Genomic DNA, 12,531 nt, shown 5'->3' with positions numbered 1-12,531 from the left:
CCGGTGCCGCGTCCCAGGCCGCAGCTGCCGGGGGGAGGTCCAAGAGGCGGAGGTTGCAGTTGGACTCCTCGGCAGCAGAAGGGGCAGCTGGGACCCCACAGGGCCCAACGGGGGAAGATGGCACGGAGTCATCCAGGTTGGTAGGGGGTTTGGTGGAGGAGGGGGCCGCGCAAGCACCAGAGACGGGGTCTGGAGGTGGGGATCCCACTGGTGCTAGTGATGCAGTGCAGGACCAGGGACAGGAGGCAGCACAGGCGGCCGCGGAGGTGCCTGTGTGCAATCCTGTCCCCGATCCTGTCCCTGCATCATCTTGCACCAGCAGGGATGCCTACGTCCAGACCCATTTTCAGGCAGGGGATGAACTGACGTCAACTGGCCTTCCTCTGCCTGCGGACGTGGCCATCCAGGTCCGGGTTGAGCCTGTCCTGGCTGGTGTGGCGTTGCGTCAACGGGCCATGCGAGGTGACCTGCAGTCTTTTCATGGAGAGACTGCACGTCATCTCGAATGGCTCGTTGACCACGTCAGCCTGCTGGGACAGGTCACCCAGGCCGGATTCCGCTGTCTGATGGGGCTTGCTCCGACCCCCTCAACTGGACCCCCTACGCGCCAGTCGTCCTCTGTGCCATCTTCCCACCCATCAGTCACCTGGGTGCCCTGTGGAGCTGCCTCTGACGGTGCGGCCAGGCTGGTGGAGGAGGCATCCCTGCCACAGTCGGGAGTCGGAGGTCCAGCAGGGGTGGCCACATCAACAAGTGCACCCCAGCCGGCGGAGGATGTGCAGGCAGCAGGAGGCAGTGCACGGGCAGAGGCAGAGCAGCAGCAGCAGCAACATGGTGGGAGACATGAAGGCTCGGGGCTTTCGACATCGGAGGGGCAGGCATCGGCCGGAGGGCAGGGGGACCCAGGACAGAGAGTGTCTTCCGTGTGGCAGCGGTTGGGCCACGCCATAGGTGCGGAGCGGCGGCAGGCGGAAGAGGCGCGGCTCACAATGTCAGGGCGGAGAACTCCATGCGGAGGGCCCTGAGGCGGGCCGAGTGCCTCGAGGCAATCCGCAGGGGGTTGGAGGAGGACACAGCGTCGTCCCTGCGGACCCTTGGGGCCATGGAACTGGACCGCCTCCGGGACATCGAACAGGAGTTCGATGATGCCCTGGCCCGGGACACCACGGAGTGAGCCGCTGGACTTGCCCGCCGCCTTTGTATATAGTTCTTTAGTTTTAGGTTTCCTTTCTTTCGTATTATGATTTGGAGTCGACGGACACTGCTCCACTTTTTGTATATAGTTTATTTTTAGGTAGGTTTTTTAGTAGGTTTCCTTTGTTCAGTTGGGCTCATGGACCCTTGTTATTTTTGTACATAGTTCTTTATTGCATGGAGATTTTTTTACATTTGACTTTGGACAAAAAAAATTTCTATTTGGATTTCCAGTTTTTTTTTTTATACGGACATGCAGCTTATTTTTTCTCATTCACATTGTAGTTTGTTTTCTTTCTTTAGCATTCTTTATTTTTTTCAATACAATTTTGTTTGCATACTTCACTGTGTGGTATCATCTCATTGGTTTCATGCATGTCATGTTGTGTGTTTTCCCATTCAATTGCAACAATTGTGTGAGACGGACATGGGTTCATTAGCTTCATGACCATTGGGGGTGTAACATGTGATTTCCATTTCCATGTGGGTGAATGGGTTACTTGGTAGGGCTTTTTGGCTGTGGAGGCTGACCATTACGCACATGATTGGGGATTGTGAGGACCTGGTGGGGGCTGCCCATGGTGGCAGGGGGGTGGGGTGGTGGGAGACATGAGTGGGGGCCTGGTGGAGGATGCCCCTGCACTGCTGGGGGGTGGGGGTGCAGGGGGACATGAATGGGGGCCTGGTGGAGGCTGCCCATGGTGGCAGGGGGGTGGGGGTGGTGGGAGACATGGGTGGGGGCCTGGTGGAGGCTGCCCCTGCACTGCTGGGGGGTGGGGGTGGTGGGAGACATGAGTGGGGGCCTGGGGGAGGGTGACCCTGGATGCTGGGGGGTGGGGGTGCAGGGGGACATGAGTGGGGGCCTGGTGGAGGCTGCCCATGGTGCCAGGGGGGTGGGGTGGTGGGAGACATGAGTGGGGGCCTGGTGGAGGCTGCCCATGGTGGCAGGGGGGTGGGGGTGGTGGGAGACATGAGTGGGGGCCTGGTGGAGGGTGACCCTGGATGCTGGGGGGTGGGGGTGCAGGGGGACATGAGTGGGGGCCTGGTGGAGGGTGACCCTGGATGCTGGGGGGTGGGGGTGGTGGGAGACATGAGTGGGGGCCTGGTGGAGGGTGACCCTGGATGCTGGGGGGTGGGGGTGGTGGGAGACATGAGTGGGGGCCTGGTGGAGGGTGACCCTGGATGCTGGGGGGTGGGGGTGCAGGGGGACATGAGTGGGGGCCTGGTGGAGGCTGCCCCTGCACTGCTGGGGGGTGGGGGTGCAGGGGGACATGAGTGGGGGCCTGGTGGAGGCTGGCCCTGCATTGCCGGGGGGTGGGGGTGGTGGGAGACATGAGTGGGGGCCTGGTGTAGGGTTACCCTGGATGCTGGGGGGTGGGGGTGCAGGGGGACATGAGTGGGGGCCTGGTGGAGGGTGACCCTGGATGCTGGGGGGTGGGGGTGGTGGGAGACATGAGTGGGGGCCTGGTTGAGGGTGACCCTGGATGCTGGGGGGTGGGGGTGGTGGGAGACATGAGTGGGGGCCTGGTGGAGGCTGCCCCTGGATGCTGGGGGGTGGGGGTGGTGGGAGACATGAGTGGGGGCCTGGTGCAGGATGCCCATGGTGGCAGGGGGGTGGGGGTGGTGGGAGACATGAGTGGGGGCCTGGTGGAGGATGCCCATGGTGGCAGGGGGGTGGGGGTGGTGGGAGACATGAGTGGGGGCCTGGTGGAGGGTGACCCTGGATGCTGGGGGGTGGGGGTGCAGGGGGACATGAGTGGGGGCCTGGTGGAGGCTGCCCATGGTGGCAGGGGGGTGGGGGTGGTGGGAGACATGAGTGGGGGCCTGGTGGAGGCTGCCCATGGTGGCAGGGGGGTGGGGGTGGTGGGAGACATGAGTGGGGGCCTGGTGGAGGGTGACCCTGGATGCTGGGGGGTGGGGGTGGTGGGAGACATGAGTGGGGGCCTGGTGGAGGGTGACCCTGGATGCTGGGGGGTGGGGGTGGTGGGAGACATGATTGGGGGCCTGGTGGAGGATGCCCATGGTGGCAGGGGGGTGGGGGTGGTGGGAGACATGATTGGGGGCCTGGTGGAGGATGCCCATGGTGGCAGGGGGGTGGGGGTGGTGGGAGACATGAGTGGGGGCCTGGTGTAGGGTGACCCTGGATGCTGGGGGGTGGGGGTGCAGGGGGACATGAGTGGGGGCCTGGTGGAGGCTGCCCATGGTGGCAGGGGGGTGGGGGTGGTGGGGGACATGAGTGGGGGCCTGGTGGAGGCTGCCCCTGCACTGCTGGGGGGTGGGGGTGGTGGTAGACATGCATAGTTGATCAGTAGTGCAAGGTGACATGTGGGTTGGCTGGGGGGCATTCCCATGGTGAATGGGCTGCCTGCGGGACATGGGCAGGGGTGTAGGGTAGTCCCCCGTGGTGTGGGCTGCCTGCAGGGGCCGTGGAGGTTGTGGAGCGTACACCTGGGAGGACCCACACGGCCAATTCACGTGTAGTACTCCCCAGAACCCCTGAAATACACATTCCCTGCTGGTATCGCGTGTGCAACTTCCCGCGCACCCCTGAAATACATGTACCCTGCTCGCACTGGCCCAATCGCGTGTGTAACTTCCCGCGCACCCCTGAAATACACGTACCCTGCTCGCACTGGGACAATCGCGTGTGCAACTTCCCGCGCACCCCTGAAATACACGTACCCTGCTCGCACTGGGACAATCGCGTGTGCAACTTCCCGCGCACCCCTGAAATACACGTACCCTGCTCGCACTGGGACTATCGCGTGTGTAACTTCCCGCGCACCCCTGAAATACACGTACCCTGCTCGCACTGGGACAATCGCGTGTGCAACTTCCCGCGCACCCCTGAAATACACGTACCCTGCTCGCACTGGGACTATCGCGTGTGGAACTTCCCGCGCACCCCTGAAATACACATACCTTGCTGAAATCGCGTGTGGAACTTGCCGTGCACCCCTGAAATACACATTCCCTGCTGGTATCGTGTGTGCAACTTCCCGCGCACCCCTGAAATACATGTACCCTGCTCGCACTGGCCCAATCGCGTGTGTAACTTCCCGCGCACCCCTGAAATACACGTACCCTGCTCGCACTGGGACAATCGCGTGTGCAACTTCCCGCGCACCCCTGAAATACACGTACCCTGCTCGCACTGGGACTATCGTGTGTGGAACTTCCCGCGCACCCCTGAAATACACATACCTTGCTGAAATCGCGTGTGGAACTTGCCGCGCACCCCTGAAATACACATACCTTGCTGAAATCGCGTGTGGAACTTGCCGCGCACCCCTGAAATACACATACCTTGCTGAAATCGCGTGTGGAACTTGCCGCGCACCCCTGAAATACACATACCCTGCTGCAATCGCGTATGAAACTTCCCGCGCACCCCTGAAATACACGTTCCCCGCTTGTCGTTTGCTGTTTGGCAGCCCGGTGAACTGGTCCAGGGTTCGCGCAGCCCTTTGCGATGATTTAGCGATTTTGATGGCTTTTCCTTGCGCAAGGGTGTTCTTGGGGGCGTTACTGGCGCTGCTGCAGGGTCGCTGCGATTCTCTGCACCACGGCTGGTTTGGAAGCCTGAAATCCATGAATACGCTGTGCGCGGAAATCGGTTTTAGCGCACGTGCCTGGCGCAGTCAATCGCACGCGGACACTCTGCGCCAGCCGCTTGCGACACTTTTCTGCGAAATTCTATGAATTACCTTCTTAGTTTTTGTGGGATCTGAGGGCCAATATAGATCACTACAATTACATGCTAGGGCTAAGCTTGACCTCTGATAGTGTCACATCTTGCCAATGTCAAATAATTGCAATAAAGGGAACTAAAGATTCCAAGACAGGCAGCACAGACAAAGACATGGATGGCACACATTGAAACTGAATGCAGAATGGACGCCCTTCAAGGCTTTGCAGCACGAAAACAGGGAGGTGGACTTCATGGTAAAGACCATCCTAAGAAATGAAAATAGTTAAGGCATCACCTTAAAGAGCCCATGCACCCCTTCTATACTGGACAAGGGGTGCACAGGCAGACATTTTCTATAAGTGCCTATGATGGTGCCCACTTTGAGGAATATATAAGTCTGGGAGGTGTTTTTGCCAAAAACTGTAAAATATCTTTATTAAAATGGCTACCAAAAAAGGGATGGAAATGAATCTTTATCCATTGACCGACTACAGTGCACTAGTGTTTACTTGATGTAGGCCATCATCTTGAGGCCACAGACAAGTGCAATGTCACCCTGTCTGGCTCTGACGCTTGTCACAGGAGCAGGGCCATTCTGGTACGTTTAGCAGGTGATGCTTGCCTGGATATCTATGGATGCTGTATCACATTAAACATTTTGGTCGCCTTCAGGGCTATTGATCGTGGAGTGTTGCTTTAATACTTTTAAAGTCTTGCAGGAATTAGCTCTCCACTTTACAATAGGAATGGTTTACTTTTAGGTTTAGTAGTGCTGGTTAACTCACTGTATAACTCTGCTACTACAGCTCAATGTGCATAGCTAACCACAGACCATACCGACATGACACTCCTCGCAATCCTCTTCATTGATACGTTTTCCCGTACTGGTAAGGGACAGAGCACAATGGCATAGCTATTTCAAGCTCTTTATGCAAAATTATGTCAACCCATATGATATCAAAATTGGCAAATGATTAATCACTGAGTTATTGCTTCACTATGCAGGCTTTTCAGTCAATGTTATGATTAATGGCTCCTAAAAAAACTTAAAGTGGTCTTAAAGGTACACTAATTCAGGCCATCAATGCTCTGCCAGATCTACAATGAAATGCTGGACTATGGTCCTAAACACAACCAGAAATGTACAGCATGTCACACCCAGACTGCCCACAGTGCTACAAGGACATACCAATGGAAAAGGAGAACTTCAAATGACCCGCAAGAAAAAGTTGCTGAAAATGCAATAGCCTGCCTAGTCTTCTGCTCACCCATATTTGAATCGATCAGACAGGCTTGCTTGGAAGGGCTATTATTAGAGTGCAAGTACCTGCCTTACACGCATCTCTGCATTGGCCCACATTATACCTCATATGTTTGATGACGGAGACCATGCAGACCTTCTTGCAAGTTTTCCCTGAATGTTCCCAGATTTCCCACTACCACAGCCACTCCTTAGAGATCAGGGGATGATCGATTTGGAGCCATCTACCGCGGGAAATAGCCTCTTTCCCTCCATTTTAAAATTATAATTCAATTAAGATCACATGAAGGCTGACTCAGGCTTATACTCTTGGAGAGTAGGAATAATATTTTCTCGCATTTTTTTGTTTTTACTCTCCTAAATTTCAATGGAGTGGTGTACGGGGGATGACGATAATGTCATACATTGGCTGGAAAACAAAGGAATTATCTGCTGGACAAAAGTAAAATACCGGCACCGCCTTGGAGGAAAGGGGAATGACCGCCCTATTCCAAGGGTGGTGGGGCGGTAATTCCCCCTTCCCCCATTGCCCTTCCCCATTCCCATTTTTGCCCCATAGGGCATAATGGGAATAGGGAAGGTGCTAATTACGGCACCCCAAATTGTGGTACCGTAATTAGCTCCCTGGTCCCTTTGCGGGTTGGTTTTTAACGCCTGCAAAAAGCAGGCATTAAAGTCTCCAACCCGCAAAGGGACCTCGTAGTAAGGCGGTAAGGGTTAACGGTCACCGGTACCATTAACGGTGACCGTTAACCCTTACCGCCGTCCGTGTAATGAGGCCCTAAACCTTTGGAAGTAACTTTGAATTGCATTAAACATATTAATTTTATGTCATTCAGCAATCCATGAACTTTCGAGTAGGCCTTTCTCGTGCTTTACAATCGGAGCAGTGTAAACAGCCAAGTCAAATTTGGCAAACCTATAGCTATCCGGACATTCCCTTCCCCATCATTAGCCATTCCACTTACTGATACGAAATCTTCCAATGTACACATAGTTATGGACGTGTTTTATAAAGCAAAGGGATTTAGCCAACAACACTCCTGGCCAAAAGGTCCAGATGCCCTTTCTTTTTAATAAGATATTTCTTACAATGAATTGGAGAATATTTCAATCCTTCCACTCCACTTGGATGACTAGAGAACATTATATTGGGACTTTGCCTATCGATTTTTTTTTTTAACAGTATATCGAAATAAATCCAGGTTAAGGAGTACCATGACCTTCAATGAATAAAATACAGAGGTCTCAAGTTTCGCTTTGCCATGAGTGAGAAGGCCATCCAGTTCTGTTTTGGGGGGGGGGGGGGAATTAGGGGACTTGCAATTATTTCCTTCACCCTTGTTAAATGTATGAAAACTGCAAGTCCTGGAAATCAAGGGCAAAAAGAGGCCTGGGTGACCGTCTTCTGCTTGGCATGTGGACACATGACAGATCTGGGATCATGGTTTGGGGGTGGCCCTCTATTGAATCACTTGATAAGAACTCATCCACATCAGTAGGTTTGACCAGATAGTCACACAAACCCTGTTCAGTGATGAGCTTGCATAGGCATTTGGGCAGCCAGCATTAAAGGTCAGAACTTCCACCTAGACCACAGAGCCATTAGGTTTTATGGAGCTGGATATCGGGTGGACGTATGCATAATCACGGATGCCCTTGAGTTCCTTTGAGCATTATATATCACAAGGTCACATTTGCTAGCAGCATTGCGATAGATCACCAGCATCTTTACTGAATTGGTAACGTGGGAAGTGGTGTGCTTTGAATCGAGATTAGCTGCGGTGACGGTCTATTTGATTCACCGCTCCGTCATTAAGCGATGATGCCGTGAGGTATAGACCAAAGCGCAGCAGGCAGTGTGATTTGAAGAATTGAAGAATTACAAAGGAGGCAGATGAGACCACGGTCTTCTCTTACCTATCAGGCCGCAGGCCTGATCCCACTGCTGCTGCTGCAAGGATGAGCGCTTGTATACGATGTGCGGACTGCCCTCCTCACTCAGGTGGGTGTTATTGGCAGTAGGACTCAGTGGCTCGATGAAGTACTCTTCCCCGTCGGTAATGATGATCCCATGCTGTAAGGTGGAAGCACAAGAAAAGGATACTGTGTTATAATAGTTTTTTCATTGTTACTTTTATAAGAATACAGCCTGATTCTCACTCTAGGACTGCAAGATGGGAGAAATCCACTAGGAGATTTGGTAAATGGTGCACGTCTCATGCTGCTTGACTAGTGGGGTACCACCTTGCGTCCTCTGTCACTATGTTAGTGGCTGCTGACACTCACAACCGGGTCCTATTAAGACAGCATTGGAGGAGGTGCTACCATTTTGTTACCTTCCCATTGGTGTGACATTTCAAATCTTGTATATTTCGGCAGTACCTCGTCATAGTGATCTAGGGTATCCGAACCATGCGCAAACACGCTTTTCCACAGAAGTGCCACATTGATTTGCGAATTATGTCCCAATGTTCATTGAAGGGGGATGAAGACAATCTATGACCTCGCAAATTCTATTTCAAGACATGTTTTCGAAATATGCTTGTGTACAAGGTATTCAGTGTAAAATATGAGGATTAAGGAATTTCTGGGGGCGAGTGTGATGGGGCTAACCAGTGGGCTGTTCCATCTCCATTAGTATGTTTCTTTAGACTGGATCCTAAGACCCGCCGGCCATAATAATTAGCATCTGAAGATAATGAAACTAGGTGGTCAATGTACAATTGGATATATATATTAATCAAGTGTGCTAGTTCCAGAATTCAAAATAATGTAACAATAAACGTGAACGATAGTCTATTTCGCATCTTCAAATATAAATTACTGACCAGAAAAAGTCCAAAATGAGTTCAAATTTGTCAATAGTGCGTTGGGAATAAGGAGATCTCCTGCTTAGCCCAGGTGTTAAGTTAGAAGGCGCACTATTGATCAGATGGAAGCACATTACTTAGCACACATTATATCTCACGTGCGCCCCATCAGCAAAGAATCTACCAGTGAGCTTCAACCAAAGCACCAGAGCGTTTCAGACCATTGGCTTGTGTTCCCGGTACCCTGCAATCTCATGGCATTTATTTGACTAAAATAAATTTCAATTAAAGAAAACGCAATGGAAATGCATTGCGCAGAAAATGCCTTCACTCAGGTACATTAAAAAATCTCAGAAAAAAATTACAAAAAGGTTTTAGTTAATCAAAGATGCACACATGCATCGAAATTAAAATACTAAAACAGTTAAAATAGGAAAGGGGGAAATGGGGTAAACAGTGAAAAAATAAATGAAGCAGATTTAAGAGACCATGGGCCTCATTACGACCCCGCCAGAGTTGTGTTTTTTTCCGGCGCCTGGCAATGGGGAATCACCGGGGCATTAGAGCCTGGCGGTCCCTGAAGCCAGGCGCTGGAAAAAGTAACTCCCCATTCCCATTCGAGTCCCATAGGACTCAATGGTAATGGGGGGGACGGTAACACCGGCACCATTTATAATGGTGCCGGTGCTCCCGTTAAAGTCTGCGAGCGTTAGACCTGGCGGGCGGGAGGCCATCCTGTCTGCAAACTTGTACTCTGCCAGTCTGGTAACAACGGTGCCGGTAAGCCTACCGGCACCGTTGTTACGGGACCGGCAGGGTTGTAATGAGGCCCCATGCCTTTATAATGCACCAAATAGTTCAATGGATAGACAAGGTGGTCCCCGTTTTGAACCAAGCTAACACATAGTTGCCAGTTCACATTATGCCTTGTTAGCACTTCATTGCTGGTTTCCAGAAAAAAACATTTAGCACATTATTTCCACTTTATAGTGGGCCTACTTATGAAAATATGAAAAAGGCTCCCTCGTCCCAGCAGTTAAGTGCCAGTTTCCAATATGTCGGTTCTCATTTCATGGCAATTATAGCAGTGCATACACTCATCAGATTGTTGCTAGTTTATATTGCATCCACTTTGACCATAATCTTCTGTTTCAGTTACACCCCCACATCATGGCTGGTCTCCAAGATGATCACTTAGCCCTTCACTGCCTACCCTATCCCAAGAGGATTTACCTTCTGTTGCCATTACCAGCAGTGGGCCTCACAGTCAAGACTCTTCCTTGACCCTTTGCCTGCTGGTGGCTTTCAGGATGGCAGGAATGGGCTAGGATTCCGGGTTCAGCCCATTCCTGAGCGCCTGCAAGCAAATAGCTGTGGGCGATGTTCTGGTCTTCTGACCGCACTCCCTCTGGGACCTTCTTTATGACACATTTATTTGTATATGTTGTTGTTTTGTGTTGGCCATATTAAAACAGAACTACTTCCAAGTGCTCTCATGGAATAAGCAGGTAGGAGAAGTGGAGGAGGAGAAGAAAAGGGGGTGCTTAGTGTAACAATCAAGGACAGATGAATGGAGGCAGCAGTAAGAAGGCAAAAGAAGAACGCGCCATGAAAGGCTGCCGGGCGAGAGGATGGGGATTTTGGGCTTGGATCTGCACACCTCTGCTGTGATTGGGTAGTGCACTCATGCAGGGTGCTACTAGAACATAACAGCTTAATCAGAAAGTCTGCATATAATTTGAAGTAGGGGTTTACCAAAATTCAGCTTCAAATAAGTATTCAACGAATTTCGGCTGAAAATGAGATATTTGGCTTCGGCCGAATACTTAAATAATTATCACTGGACTAGTTTCCCTTCAAAATACATTCAGTACTGCTTTGACTTCATGCCTGGAATCATTCAAGCATGTCATGTTTGTCCCTTGAAAGGACCAGTAACCAAATGCTGCTGGTGCCCTTTTGACTGAGTACAGGCAGAGCAGAGGTGAGAGTGCAAACAAACTCCCTGCCCTTCATGCGCTGGACTTTCATCTGGTGGTTTGCTGTGAATGGGTGAGCAGGAGCAAAACTTTCAATATTTTGAATGTATTTCTCGTCTCCCTGTACTTTGCAGATTAAAACCATTGAGCTGGTACAATAGTTTATGAAGTCACAATTGAAAAAATATATTTTCCTTAGGCTCGTATTGATGTGTTGATGGTTTGTGTGAGAAATCTGAAAGTTATAGGTTCCAACCCACCAAATTCCCAATCCAAATAATATAATTAAGTGCATTAATATAGCTGTTGCAGACATCCCAATAAGTTTGAACCCCTGCATAAAATAACTCAGGAGGTACATAACAGAGGACTGTATTCAACCTGCAGGCCAACAATATAAAGCAAGTAAGATGGCTCAGTGAGAAGTGTTCCTGCGGCAGTGATGTGCTTGTAATATTTAAGTTACAATTCCCGCCCTCCAACTTACTCATGTTGCCAAAAGGAGTATCTTTGAATTAAGTAAAAGTGACAGATGTTACTAAAGAACATGGACATACATTTATTTAACCAAAATACCCCAGTCTGTGGCAACAGAAATATTCCTCCCAACATTACAGAGATATAAAAGTGATATTCGTGTAATAAGGATGAGGAGATACAAGTTTACAAATTAAAAACATTTCACCCTATAGATGTTTAAGTGAAACATGCACAAGCCAATTACATATCTGAAACTTAGCACTGTCACTTCTCTGTAGGGTCAGCAGCCAAGAAGCCCGGAGGATTTAGCATTCCCTATATATCTTTTCTAGTATCTTTTACTATGTCCAAAAACACCACAAACATAATCAACCCAAAAAAGAAAAAAAAAAAAAAGTATCTATTAATGAAAATACATTTTTCAAATGCCTCATCCACACGCATGGCTTTAGCATCCCAAAGGTTTGCATTCAGTAGTAATTCAGCAGGGCGCTAACTGATGTAATCACTCCTTTTGTGTTTCAGAGCCTTACTGGAGCCAGAAGGCTAAAGAGGGGTAGGGCCAAAAGGAGAATTTGAAAGTACGAGTAGACGCATCCCAGTCTCCGCTCACAGTGATTGCATGCATGCATACTATATTTATGGAGTAGCCTTAGTTACTCGGGCCCTGCCCAACAAGTGACACCTAGGAATGCACACAAATGCAAACACTGCTATTATTGAACAGTTCATTTTTTGGTAATTGTTTACACAAACAGCTCCCATAGACAAGAAAGACAAATGTAATAAAGAACAGATATACATATTTTAAAGTGTGTTTTTAATTTACAAAGTGCTTTTCTTGTTTACATAACTTTATTAATTAAAAAGGCAACTATTCAGCTGCGTATTCGGCTACGGCTATTTGGCTGAATACCTAAGTCTACTATTCAGTACACCCCTAATTTGACGTTACGATCCCGGCAGGCCTCAATCGGTTGGCTGGCATCATCAGTCAGGAACAAATTCCCTACTCAGACATGGGTCTGGGTTGCTCTTCGCAAAGTCCAATCCCATGGCAGGGTAGACTCAATACATTGAATACCAATTATTACAATGCTTGGAAGCAGGAGG

General features: G+C 50.2%; 1 protein-coding gene across 1 annotated transcript in view; it reads right to left on the bottom strand.

Annotated features, from left to right (window-relative positions):
• The window catches only part of ADAMTS10 (ADAM metallopeptidase with thrombospondin type 1 motif 10), a 932,646-nt gene that overhangs the window by 577,489 nt on the left and 342,626 nt on the right, over nt 1–12,531 (bottom strand). Inside the window, exon 4 of the mRNA XM_069649542.1 lies at nt 8,067–8,223. Coding sequence (XP_069505643.1) covers nt 8,067–8,223 — 157 coding nt within the window. The remainder of the gene's footprint in view (nt 1–8,066; nt 8,224–12,531) is intronic.

Source organism: Ambystoma mexicanum, chromosome 1p (genome assembly GCF_040938575.1).
Source record: "Ambystoma mexicanum isolate Mex_15411 chromosome 1p, UKY_AmexF1_1, whole genome shotgun sequence".
Classification (NCBI taxonomy): Eukaryota; Metazoa; Chordata; class Amphibia; order Caudata; family Ambystomatidae; genus Ambystoma; species Ambystoma mexicanum.
Note: the sequence above shows the minus strand (reverse complement) of the source record. Positions and strands in the feature narration are given on the sequence as shown.